This window comes from Melospiza georgiana, chromosome 2 (assembly GCF_028018845.1).
Source record: "Melospiza georgiana isolate bMelGeo1 chromosome 2, bMelGeo1.pri, whole genome shotgun sequence".
Lineage (NCBI taxonomy): Eukaryota > Metazoa > Chordata > Aves > Passeriformes > Passerellidae > Melospiza > Melospiza georgiana.
In genome coordinates, this window is record NC_080431.1 from 113,635,226 (window position 1) to 113,649,570 (window position 14,345).

At 40.1% G+C, this 14,345-nt stretch overlaps 1 protein-coding gene across 1 annotated transcript in view; it reads right to left on the reverse strand.

Moving 5' to 3' along the window:
• The window catches only part of LOC131080475 (amine oxidase [flavin-containing] B-like), a 54,138-nt gene extending 40,079 nt beyond the window's left edge, over positions 1–14,059 (reverse strand). The window contains exon 1 of the mRNA XM_058018753.1: positions 13,968–14,059. Within this exon, the coding sequence (XP_057874736.1) occupies positions 13,968–14,013 (46 nt within the window). The 5' untranslated portion in view covers positions 14,014–14,059. The remainder of the gene's footprint in view (positions 1–13,967) is intronic.
• Positions 14,060–14,345: the final 286 nt, after the last annotated feature.

Sequence of the window (14,345 nt, forward strand, 5' to 3'; positions counted from 1 at the left end):
ATATTTATATTATATAAAATGTATATTATATAATGTATAGTAGATATTAGATATGTATATATATGTGTGTGTGCTTATTCAGACTTTTTATATATTATATTAATATATAAAAATTATATATAATTATTATATTATATATAATATAATATATTACATATATTATATATAATTATATATAATATAAATATTATATTTATCATATTTATTATATGTAATATATATTATTATATATAATATAAATATTATATTTATCATATTTATATTTGAATTGACAAATGTGAGAAGAGTCTCATTTTTCATCTGACGTCCATGTGCCCTGCAATGTAGCCCAATGATCAAATATATTTGACCATCTAAAGAGTATTTTAAAGCAAATTTTCTATAAAATCTAAAATTAATAACACCATTCTATTCTGCCTGGAATCAGCAATTTTACTGAAACACCCTTTAATCTTAGCATTTCGGAAAAAAAAAATTAGAAAGAACATGACTGGAAGTTGCATCTCTGAAAAGCTGTAAATTTCTGAAGACATTCTTGTTGAACTTTCTCTGTATTACTCACTACTATATCATGTTCCTCCATAATTATTATCTCCTCTCTAGGAAAAAAAATTGCTTGTCTTATATAATTATAAAAATCATCTACGAATTCTAAATTTTAATTCATGGAGGGAGAAAAGAAAGTTCTAAGCCACAGGCATTCAATTAATAGCTTCTAAAATTGCTGGCAAAAAAAATTGTTCACCTTATAACCACAAAAATTCCTCCCTTTGACTAAAATTGTACATTGAGCAAGAAGAAAAGCTGCCATTGTGCTTGTGCTGTATTAACTTGCAGGTCTTAATGCAGAACTTCCTCCAGTTCATGGAATTTGCCATAATTTCCCTCCCTGTATTTATTTTGACACAAAAGATATGTTTGCAAAGGATTTTTTTTATCCTGGTTGTCAACCTGTTCAGCCACATCTAAATGACTGAGCCTGCAGAGATGTCAGGTAGCAGATGCTGCTTTGCACAGGGCCAGAGGGCAGAGCAGCCTTGGAAGAGCAGTGAACAAACATTGCACCAGGCTCAGCATCAGGATGTGCCCAAAAATGCACCTTGGAAATGGGAAAACAGCTTGCAGAACAAGCACAGCCCTCTGCCCTGGGGTTAATGGAGAAATTGGGGGATGCAGAAATGATTCGCAAGACTGACAGCAAAAAAAGGAAACACTGCAATTGATTATATACAGACAAGTAAGACTTCAGTTCAGGGTCTAAGGTAGATGAACTCAAGTATTTTTAACAGAATTATTCAATTATTCATAGATTTCCATGGATATTTAAAACATTTAAGCTGTTATTTAACACATTTAACCTGTTATTTTAGTAATCTTCATATTCTTCTTCTTGATCTTTAATATAAGTCTCATTTTGACCAGCAAAGCCACTTCTTTTCTTAATTTAAGTGATGAGTCTCAAAGAAAAAAAAAAAAAACTGAAAAAAACCACACAAACCCAAATAAATAAATTTTAAAATCCCCAGTTGAAGTATCAAAAATGTTAAGGAAAAAAACCAGGAAATCTGTCAAAATCTACAAAAAATTATAGAAGCTGATACTGCTGTAGGAGCACATGGGAAATACAACTTCCCTCACTATTAGATGTCTTTGTACAGTATCCCTGACCTACCACTTTTGATGCTCAGGAATACTTGCAAAATACACACAGCAAATAAATGAATTTGGCCAAAACTGCTGCACTGTACCCAAAGAAACAAAATCCATCTGTTAATGCTGCAGAAGGACATTTGGGGAGAACACCACCATTAGTGGTCAACATAGCTGAAGTCTGTAAGAAGAAACTGAGAGGAACATGCCCCAAGCAGGTGAGGTAAATTGAGGGGGAAAGAGAGAAAACACTCCATCAATCAGGAATTAAGTTTCAAGCATGTAAAAATCAGATCAGTTAGTGGAAGAACACATTTTGCCGCTGCTTAGACATAATTACTCAAAAATTCAAACAAAAACTCTCCTTGTTTATACTCAGGGCTCTCTGACCTCCTTCTAAGAAATGTCTCCACCACATCCTGTAATTCAGTGCCATCAGCATCAGTGACAGTGATGCATTCACAAGGGTCCCAGGATGAAGGAAGAGATGAGAATCTTGACTCCATGTTTCAGAAGGATGATTTATTATTTTATGATATATATTAATAGTGTGTATTAAAACTACACTAAAAGAATAGAAGGATTTCATCAGAAGGCCAGCAAAGAAAGAAAAGGAATGATAATAAAATCTTGCGACTGACCAGAGTCCGAACACAGCTGGACCTGTGACTGGTCACCAAGTAGAAACAACTCATATGGACCAATGACAGATGCACCAGTTGCATTCCACAGCAGCAGATAATCATTGTTTACATTTCATTTCTGAGGCCTCTCAGCTTCTCAGGAGAAAAATCCTGTCAAAAGTATTTTTCATAAAATGTGTCTGTGACAGCGACAGCTTCCATGTCACTGTGACCCTGGAGGGACGGAGGGCAGGAGCAGGGAGAAGACCTCACCCACAGCCAAGCATCCATTTTGCACCAGTGGGGTTTCTCCTTGGTGCTCCACAGCTTCCTCATTGCATTGCTGTGCTAGAAACTGCAATTTAATAGAAACTGCCTTGGTCTTGTCTGTGCCCTAATGGACACAATCTGATTACTGCTCCACCCCTGAGAGATTGAACCTGGCACTGGTCATCTTTAGCTCTGTCACTCATCGTCAGCCAGCCAAAATGTTTTAATTGAAATAATGGCTTGAGACAATAATGCCTGCAAGGTATTATAGATATGGATTGTAAATAAAACAAAAACCAAGACAACAACAGCAACAAAAAAGCAAAACCCAGGGTCAGGGTGAGTTAAGGTGGTACAGGATTGTTTTGTAAGGTTCCTCACATTATTGAAAGGTCAAGGAATTTTGCTCTTGTGATAATAATGTTCCTTCAGTGTGAAGGCAACCTTTTAACTTCTCTAATTTGGGCCATCTTAACAATAGTAATTTAGATATCTGACTCAGTCTTACCAAAGAAAATTCAAAAATTATAGTTCAGCACCTAAAACCACGGTAGAGCTGAGCCAATGTAAATTGTCACTCTCAGTCATGCCTTACCTTCATGTCTAAACAGTACAGTGAAAACTAGCACAGCAACTCTTTTTTGACCCAAGTATTCTGGCCACGGGGAGATACTCTGCTTTCCTAAACTGTATCATCATGCTGCAATTAATGCCATTAAAATTAATATCACTCACCTAGAACATTACAGAGCTTAGGAAAACAACAAAATTACAGTTTCAGAAACCCCAAGGAGCAAAAAGAGACATTATCAACCTATCTGCTTAAAATGTACATTTACTTAAAATATTTGTACAAAAGACCTAACATTTCTGGCTAAGATACAGCACTCTATGAGCAAATATAATTTATTTCTGTTGGCATTTCATTGTCTAGACAAGCAATGAGTTTTTCTGTCTGAGCTCTAATTCTGTAATTTTGTCACCGAGGTCAATAAGAGCATCCCCATGAGTTAATGGGACTTCATGGAAGCATAAACTCTAGTCCCAGCTTCCTGTGATCTCTTCCCCATGTAAGAGCTCATGGATGAACCATTCATGGGGCATGGAGCAGCATATATTAAGTTTCTAAAACCAGAATTGCAAACATTCAGCCTGTGCTTGTCCCAAGCATTGCAGCTGGTTAAGTGATACAGAGCCTGGGCAGATAGGAGTGAGATGACCAAAGCTGTGGGGTGTTAAGCTCAAGCCCTGCCAAGCATGGGATGAAGACAATTTGTGACATTTGGGTGGAAACCCAACACCTTTGGTACCTTTTGAGTGCTACCCAGGCTGAAGCACTGAAGGCACAGCTGTTCTGCCCAAGGCTTCTCTCATTTCCACCTCAGTTTTACATCTGAAGTTCCCCTTGAAACTGCATATTGACAAAATATTAACAAAACTGGGCAGTCCAGATTTTCAAAGGTTGAGGATTTCTAGTATCAATCATTTACTGCGTTCTCTTCATTTAAAGGACTTGTCATGAACAGCCATGGCCACCTCACACTTTAAAGGATGTCAGAATTCTTCTCCTGGGCTTCAGTCAGGTAAAAAAATCAAACCCAAACACATTCTACATGTCCTTTGTTATGGCTCCAGGATATACCAAAAAAGTTAATATTAATTATAATATGAATAATATAATTATCATTTATACTCTGATATTATCCACACTCTCAGTTCCAGGGCCTCCTTTAGCTTAGGTCATCCCTTTCTGCTAGTTTACAATCTGGGCTGCCTCAAAACACAGCAGACACAATGGAGGGGGGAAAAAAGAAAAGAACTGAAAGTACTACAGCAAACAGATCAAATAAAGCTGAGCACAGTGAACTGGCTGAGGGTCTGTCTATACAGGCAGTTTCCTAAAGGTATCATTTCAGGCATTACTATTATGAAGAGATCTACAAGCAAATAAAATGCCAGTCAGATTTGCCCTGAAGAATAGTTTTGCCTTCCATACACAGCAATGTGGGAAAAAAAAGACTGAGCTGCATCTGGAAAATTTTGTAAAATTATGCAACAGTTGCCTCAGAAGAGAAATGCTTATCTGTTTTGCCAAGTCTTGCTTGTTCTCAAGCAAAGAATTCTTTTTTTTTTTAGTCCTCTGAGAAAAGTAAATGCTCAAAAAACAAAATCAACTGGAAGAAGTGAACTTGAAAAATAAACAGACTATCATTCTCATATCTTGACATTAAAGATTGACATGTAATTTCCAAGATTTCTCAGTATCTAATGACTCACAGGTGTTCACCTAGGCCAGGCTGGGCAACAGCAAAGCCCAGCAGACCCATCATGGCCTCATTCCATGGCTGCCCATTTTGTTTCACATTTTAACTCATCTTCAGCTAATGATTTTCACACAAATAGCACATAATAATTACAGATTTATACTGAGCACCTCTCAGTGTCACTTCCAAACAGCCACACCCCAGAGACTCTTTGGAAATTCCTACCATCATCACAGCCCACAAATACAAATAGGTGTGCACACACACAGAGGCTAAATAGTAAAGCCTACGAGGATTTGTGAACATTTTCTCTATTTGAGCAACCAAAATATTAAGATGAGCCCTGCTGGAAGCCCAAACCATTCTTCAGCTGATATACCAAAGGCTGAGAATGTCATCTAGAGAAGCCCAAAAGAGAGCCACTAAATAAGATGACTTGTGCTGTCCATCCATCCATCCATCCATCCATCCATCCATCCATCCATCCATCCATCCATCCATCCATCCATCCTAAGTGCAGGCAGGAGGAAGTTTGAGCCAAACAGTTCATAAAAACATCACTGCTATGAAAGAAAAAATGCTACCACTAGAATTGTACCATTCTGATAGAATGTGTAGGGGCAAAAATGATGAAACATAAAAGAAAATATAGTCATCCAAAGTGGACAAAAAATGCATTTACACCCTTTCCTCATTTGTGCTTGTTATTTAGCGCAACTCACTGATTCAGCCTCTGGTCAAGCTACCTCATAAAAAATTAATTCATATTGGAACAAAAGAGGTGTCTTGCTTCAATATTTAATACACTCAAACACAGATTTATCACTCAAGCAAAAATGAGCCCAGTTTATACTCAAGCTATCCTAGTAATCCAGGTAATCATGGTGCACAGCATGAACCTGCTGTTTGATCAGCTGCTGCTGTGTGCAGTCAACTGAACAGACTCAATTCAATGTTTTATATGTGAATTATACCATCAAGATAAAGAGCAGCTGCCTGGAAGGCAGGAGGGTACAGGAGCATCTTTCCTCCCACTCTCCTCACTTCCAGCTGGGTGGAACTGAAAAGCATGAAAAAGTTGAACAGTTCAAAGTAATATCTGTAAGATGAGCAGCTTTAAAATGAATCAAAACTTCAGGGAACTTTGTAAACATCTGAAAAATGAAGTGCCAAAAGAAGCCAGGTCACCACCATAACTTAATCTTTGCAAGATGCCAAAGCCTCTAATGAGCCACAGCCAGACTCTTCAGTGGCAAAAATTAATGCATCTGTGATTTATATTGCCAGATGTACAAAAGTACTAGGATGTACTAGGAGTAACCCACAAGGTCTCAGACTTTCTAGACTAGACCTCCCATTCTTCCAGGGATGGTTTTCACTTTGCTTTCCCCCATCCTATCCCTTGCTCTCCTTTCTGCTACACAATCACACACAGCTCCCCTGCAAAATCCCAATGCCCATCATTTCCTTGGGCAGTTCCTTGCTCTCCATCCACTGCTGCTGCTCCTGATGCTGTTAAGAGCCCACAAAACTCACACAGCTGAGTCCTGTGGGGCTGTGGGTGGCACAGGATCAGAAACCTGCTCTTCCCATAAATAATATTATCACTGTTTTTTGATTAGGTCAATGCAACTCCTCTCTGGCTTGACAGGCACCTCTAACTTTTCAGCACCTCTTTCATTACTAACTTATCCAGAACTCAAGGTCTCCCCACATGAGATCCTGATGACCTTCTTCTTTCTCTTCCCTTCCACCCCAAATCTAATAATGGTTTATGGAGAAAATACAGTTTTCTGAGTGACTTTATACTGGTTTTTCTTTAAAGCAAGCTGTTTGAACTGAAAACTGACAGGACAAAGAAAGTTGTGCAAAACACAAGAGCATGGGTGGGTTATTTAGAAGAATGTTAGTCATTCATGGTTTAAATACCAATGGCCTGTAGTGCAATCTCACTGACCCCTGAAAACAGCAAAAAAATGTTAAACAAGAATAATGCAGCATTACAAAACTATAAACCTTAGACACAAATCAGTCCACAAGGGAAAAAAAATACAGTGGATGAGATGAATGACCACATCTTGACCATCCTTCAAGGCAGCAATGATAATAACATCTGACATAAGTTTACAAGGATGAAATAGGTTATCAGCCCAGAAGGAAAATCATGTTAAGTTCAAAAATGGCTATATAAAAATGAAATGACTGAAACTTTAATGAGATGAATGAAATTTCTTCAAGAAACCAAAGCCTGGCTGAAGCCCTGGAGTCCTCACCATGAGAAAGACAAGGACCTATTACAGCAGGTGCAGAGGAGGCCCATGAAGATGATCCAAGGGATGGAACACTTTTTCTAAGAGGAAAGGCTGAGAGAACTTGGGCTGCTCAGCCTGGAGAAGAGAGGGCTCTGGGAAGACCATAGAACAGCTCCCAGTGCCTAAAGAGGTTTACCAGAAAGATGAGGATGAAATTCTTAGTAGGGCCTGTCACAATAAGACAAGGGATAATGATTTTTAGACTAAAAGAGGGTAGATTCAGATTAGATGTAAAGAAAGTAATTTCTTACATTGAGGATGGTGAAAAGCTGGAACAGGTTGGGCAGGAGAGGTGGTGGAAATATTCAAGGCCAGGTTGGACAGGGCTCTGAGCAACCTGATCTAGCTGAAGCTCATAGCAGGGCAGTTGGAATAGAAGAAAACCTTGGAAGAATGGTCATTGGAAGAATGGCCTTTAGAGGTCCCTTACAACCTAAACTGTTTTATGACTAAAATTCCTCATGAATGATGACTGATTTTAGAATCACCCCTGAGTGGTTTGTAAGGACATCATGACACATTGTCAGTAAAGGAAGGTCTTCAATAATCTAGGAGCCTGCTCAGTAAACTTTTATAAGCATGATAAACTTCAGTGCTGTATCAGTGCCCTCTGTGAAATAACTGCTGCAGAACAGAGACAGAACACAAAGGCAAACAAGTCCTCTTTTGGGAAGGGGCAGAGAGACAACATGGCTTTTTATCATGAAATAACATAACTATTTAATTACAGTTGTCAGTTGTGTTATGGAGAAGGAAACCGTGGCAGTGGGAAATGAGCCAAAATCCCCCAGATTGTTTACACACAGAATAATAACTTCTGAAGAAGAAAAGCCTTCTGAATTGATTAAATTAAGCATAAGGCCTAATTCATTGACATTAGCTGCTGTGTAAGATATGTAAATACAGAGTGAAATCTCTGCTGGTTTACAATAATACAAGCGGCCCTGGAAGTTTGCCTCTGGGACTGTCAGGGCTGTGTGAGCCCACACTGCTCAGGCTGCCTAGGCAGTGCAAACATGAATAAACAGCTTTTTGGCACTTCTCTCCAGCTTTGGATGAGACTACATACACACACCAGTAAGAGTACCTGCAGTAGCCAACAGCATCCTTGTCAACTCTCAACACTCAACATCTCAACACTCCTGAGATCATCTTAGACAGCCTGAGCACTCCAGGATGGAGCCAGAGCAGGGGGCTGCTCCTCACAGCACCAGTGTTTAACCCAGAGCTGTGGTACTGTGGTGTCTGACATGGTGCTGGAGACTGACACTGATCACTCCTCACAGCAGGGGAAGCACAATGAACTGCATTTCTCTAAAATAACTCCTGAACTTGATGGTGCCAAGGAGTAAAATGAGCAAATCATGATTCATAAGAAGGCAGAATGTGATCTTTTGGCAACCACTTGATGCTATAAGAAAATGAAAGAAAGAGAAGTAGGAAAGGAGAATGCAGAGAGGATAGACATAGAGGATACAGGTGCACATCTCTGGTCCAAAGATGACCAAGTAAATAATTTTTAACTGTGTCTTCATGGAAGGAAGGAGAGCACAAAATTAAAATACTCTTTCCATGTCACTATCTTTGATCAGGGAAACTAAGTTTCCCAAGACAACCAGCTGAAAATGTCTATGGGAAAAAACAGTGCAGAAAGAACATCACACACTTGATCTGAACCAACCCCCTAGTGCAGACTAACACCACTCACCACCTCCAGTGTGATTAGGTTCTAGTCAAGTGCTAGACCAATCTCTGACACATCTCACCAACTAAAAGCACCCCTGCAGGTGGTCGTCCAAGCAAACAATGCACAGAATTCACTTACAAAGAGCTCTCAGTCTCTCCTGAAAATCGTTAGGCAATTCAGTAGCACAGATAAGAAAATCCTGTGGACTGTCCAGTTTGTAACTTTAACACCCACTGCTGCACATAAACTTTGGTTCCCTACCAGTTATTTCCCTTAATACTTAACATATTTCCTGTAATAGACATAACAGCAATTCCTTTCCCAAAGTTTTGCCATCCTAACTTACCTTTTTTCCCCTTCCATGGTAGTTCTCACATTTTGCTGAAGAGACTGAATTAACTTTCCCTAACAACACCCTTTCATAATGGCTAAATAAGCTAATGAAAAACCTTTCCTTAATGAAGCATCACCCTGACCCCTGTGAGATGCGATGGCTCCTGCAGGTAGGCTGGAAAGCTTCTTATCAAATCAACTCTCAGACCAATTAGGAGGTCTCAGACAGTGAATTACAAGAGCTGTCCCTGCTGCCTAGGCTACCAAACCATTTCACAACATTATGCAGCTGCTTTCTCTTCTGTGTACTGTGCATTGCCAAGTTTTTTTCTGTGAAATGTCTAGAAGTCAAATGCAGATTCCCTCTAACTGGCTCATACTGCTGCAACCATGAGAGGCTGAGTAAAAAAGGAATAAATTCCTGCTGTCAGATACAGAGACAGGTGACTGAAAATGTGAACCAAGAGCTTCATCATGCCAGCTGACAGGAAAATGTCCTGGATTCCCTTTGCCAGAGTGCATCCCAGAGAGGGCGAAATTCCATGGAGAGATGCCATTCTATTTGTCAGAGTCCTCCCACTGACAAATCCAACCTGGCTCCTCATGAAAAGCTGTTCCATCCATGCCCTCAGTTTGGTTTTGTGGGGTTTTCCAAATGGACATCTAGCACAGGACTCCCAGACTAGTAATGTTCTCCTAAAACATAGTCTTGTTTGGTAAACCATCGTTTCAGAGGAGGAACACTGAGACATTGTAATTTACTACCAGAGGGCAAAAAGAAACAACTGAATCTACTCAGTATCTATTCAGTGTCTACTGAATATTAAGTATTTCATCTATAGTTTTCTTACGTGTCCCAGATTTCTTTTAAAACACAAATTTGCCCTCTGCATCAGTCTGTTTTTAAAGAGATAGAACACCATCAGATAATAGCCCTCAAAACACCTGGTCTGGTTTTTTTTTGGTTGTTTTTTTTTTTTTTTTCATTTTTATTTTTAAAACAGCTTGACAGTGGTTCACAGGTGCAGTGAGAGCTGCTGTAATTATACAGCATATTAAATTGTCACACAAATTAAAAGTGAGGCTTAAGAAGAGTAGAGAGCACAGTGGCACCTCAATAATGCAAGAATAGGTATGGAAATGTTTTTAAAACCCAACATAACAATATAATTACTTTCTCTTACACTATGTTTTGGTTCTAGGCTTACAGGAACATGGCAGGTTGCTTGTAAACAGCAAAACACCAAGCATACTTCAAATAACACTATAATTAACAAAAGACTTCACCTTTAGGGAAAAAAAATTCAATTAACCTCACTTTGATTGTAAAATCTATGCACCAGAGATTTAAGAGAAGCATTTTCTTAAGTAGTACTGGCATAAGATTAGGATAAAATCTGATCATTTACTTGAAAACAAAACAAGGAATGCAGTTCCAATAGCAAAAACAGGGACAAGAAGACATTTTTGAAAACAAAAGGAGAAAGTCTTTAAACAAAATCTCTGAGCAGATTTCAAGATTTTATTTGAAGCCACTGGTGTCCCAATTTAGAAGATAAACAAGTTTGATTATGTTACTTTATAGTTTTCTCATAGTTGTTTTGACCCTTGTGCTGGAGGAGCCCTTCACAGTAAAAGTGAGGACTCCAAGCAAAGAGAAGACTCTGTCACAATGCACATTCCAGCTCTAGGAGGGTCTGTTATGCTTCTGATCTAAATATTCTTTAGTACCAGGCATACTGCATGTAATGGGTGGCTAAGCATTTTCATATATGCTTTTTGACTCTGGGAAATTTTCTTTTGAAATATTTCTTTTTCATCTGCACCATTTGCAAAAAAATTTGCAAAAGCTTTTGCTGAAGTTTTAACCATAAAACAGAATCTACCCTTAGTAAATCCTCCTGTTCCTCCAAGGTCTTAATTATCCTCAATATTATCAAGAGATTACCTACATCTTCAGAAAAGCCACAGACCATTACTTCGACTTGAAAGAAATGAAGACTAATTTTGAGTAGGTTTCCATTACAGAAAATTTAAATTGTTCCTTAGTTTTATTCTTCCCTTTTATCAAACCTGCAATAAAGGACACTAAAAATTATTCAGCAAAGGAAGTGGCATCTTCAGGTAAAAGAACAGAGACTGCCAGGATTGTGAAGGTCTCTGCACTGTTATTTCATGATCAGGATTTCAGTCTTTATATTTTAAACCCTACTAATTACATCTGGATAAAAACACAGGCAGAGCTGCTGCCAAGGAGGGTCTGAGCCTGCAAAAGCACAGCTTGCTTTACCTGCACAAATAAACAGAGAGGAGATGGCCAAGAGGCAGCTCTGACACTTGTTTGTGTGCATCCTCCTGCTGGCACAGCAGGTCTTTGTTTGCTCTGCAATTCCCTGCTTGGCTGGGGCAGGTGGCTCGAGCACACCTCAGTGTGACAAGAGCCTTCTGCTGTTTGTTTGCACAGGCAGCAGCCACAGGGCCTGGGTCAGAAGAGCCTCGGGCAGCTCAAATCCAGGGACTTTCTGAAGGAACACACACAGGAATTGTGGAGCAGCAACAGCCCTGCCCTCCAAGGGCTGCCTTATTCTAAAATTCAAACACTTCACTCTCTGGTGGGCAGGAGCAGAGATCTCTGCAGCAGCTGTGCATGTTAGCAGGGGGTTTAAATCAGGGTAAGGAGATCTAAAACCACAGTTCCATCACCTGGCTGCAAGTTCAATGATGGACAGACAAGAGTGAATCAGAGTGAGCAGGAGCTGCACACAACAGCTAAAGGAAAGGGAATGAAGAGGGATACTTAGTCAAAAGCCATTTTTGTGCCTGTGTATTTCTCCAGCCTTTGTGGGAAGAGAGGAGAAAAGTTGCTACAGCACCAAACAGGAGCATTTTGGTGGCTATTTAATGTAAAGAGAAGTAAATAGAAAACTGTTCCCCCTGCCACTTGCTGCTGTCCACAGGTGGCAAAGAGTGAAGCACACGATTGACCAGAGCTCAGCACTGCTCCTCTGTCCTGATGCTCCTCCAGAAAAACCTGAGTGGGCTGGGCAGGCTTGCCGTGAAAATATTCCCATGGCAACCACAGATAACAGGGGTAGTTTAAAAGCTGTTACACTGACTCTTTCACTCCATCTCATTCAACAGAGGGAATGCAGCACTACTGCTGCACAAAACCATGCTACTGGAAATGTTTTTTGTTTACAAGGCATGAACAGATATTTACCACAGGCTAATTACTTTAATTGAGTTTCACTGTGACACACGGTGTAAGTTAAAAATTAGCCACAGCACTGAGTTCAGAATCCACTGTGCTTTATAGAAAAGCACTGGTAAATGTTTTGCTGTTTGTATAAACATACTTGAAACATTCAAACATTATTCAGCAGTTTGTTATCAGAGAATCATTCTTAGGAAATAATGCTTATGATTTTTTCTCTGCATTTTGTATATCATTCAAATTGCATGCTACACACCCTAACATGATGGTTAAACAGACACCTAGAATTTTACAGAAGTAAATAGTGGAAATTAAAAGCCATATGAAAAACAGATGGACAAAATCACATTTAGTAACAGATCTCAAGTAATTGTTTGTGGTTTGGCAGGAGATACTGCTGGATCTGTGCATGTGAGCACACTCCTCATGCTCTGAGGAGATCACCAATGGGACAGGAGCTATCACTCCATACCTCCCTATGCTAAGGGGCCAAAATCCAACTGTTGATATGCCAAAGGCACAGGGGAAAAAAATCTACTGCCCATGCACAATTTGTTTGGCACATGCATCTCAGAACAAAATGCTCAGGGGAGAGATTCACTGTGGGCAGGCACAGAGGTTTTCTGGCCCAGGCTGGGTTAAAAACAGCTGATTGTCACTCCAGTGCAAGAAGGCTCCAGGGCCCCAGTGCTGCCTGTCCATTCTGCCAGGCTGCTCATGCTCTCAAACCCATACCTGTGCTGAAAGGGGAGCTAGAAACTTCGTATCCACCCTGCTGATTTCAGGAATTTTTCCTTTATGCCTCTACCTGCGCTGAACAAAAGGCAGCCAAGGATTCAAATTAATCACATGGGCCTCTACCTAACACCCCTGGAACTGGGTGCAATGGATGCTGAGTGCTTCCAGCCTGGCTTGTCCAAAAGATCCAGGGGTACTGGAAAAAAATTGCACAGGTTCAGGGGATGCCAGGACTGGACAGTGGAAGAACCAGAAAAATAAAATGTAAATATATATAATAAAATTGAATTTAAAAATTTATTTAAATGAACAATAGTAGCAAAAATGAACGGTAATGGATATAAACTATAATAAAAAATTTATATAAACTATAAAAATTTATCGTTTATATAAATTCTAGTTTATATCCATAAAATGGACATAAATTATAATAAAAATTATAATAAAAATTATTTTATTATATAAGTAAAATATAAGGAATAATAAATTATCTATTATAAATATAATAAATAAATAATAGTGGAATTATAATAGAAAAATTAATAGTAAAATAAATAAGAATAAAAAGTAATAATGATGAATCGAATAAAATAATAATAAATACAAATGGGTAATAATAAAACCAAAGATAAAGTAAATTATAAAATAAAAATTATATAAAAATAAATAAAAATATGAGAAAATAACACAACAATTGACATTATTAATAGTTTATAATAATAAAACACTGCCTGCACCATACGGCACCGACCGATGGGGCTGTGCCCGGCCGGTTGTACCGAGCCGGGGGGATGCGCTCGGGCCGGGCGGGGGTCGCGCATCCCCCGCCGCTCTGCCCCATTCCCTCCCCGCCATCCCCGCCGTCCCCGCACCCACCTGAGATGCCGCCCCCGACCACGACCACGTCGCATCTCTCGGCCATGGCGCTCCGGGGCTCGCTGCTCCCGCGGCGGCTCCGGCCGGGCTGTGCCGGGCCCGCCCCGCGCTGGCGCCGCCCCCGCCGCGGGACCCGGCCCGGGCCGTGAGGGGCTGCTCGGCGGGGATGCTGCTGGAGCTGCTGCTGCTGCTGGAGCTGCTGCTGCTGGGGCCGGGCACTGACCCACAGCCCTACTGCGAGGCTCTGCTCTCTCCCCGAATTCCCAGGGAATTCGGCCCTGGCTCCCAAGGCGCAGCAGTGCGGACTCTCTGCTTGGTTCTGTTGGAATTCACTCCTGCAGCCGCCCTGGGGTGGCTGTGGCTGCCGAGGTGGGGGCT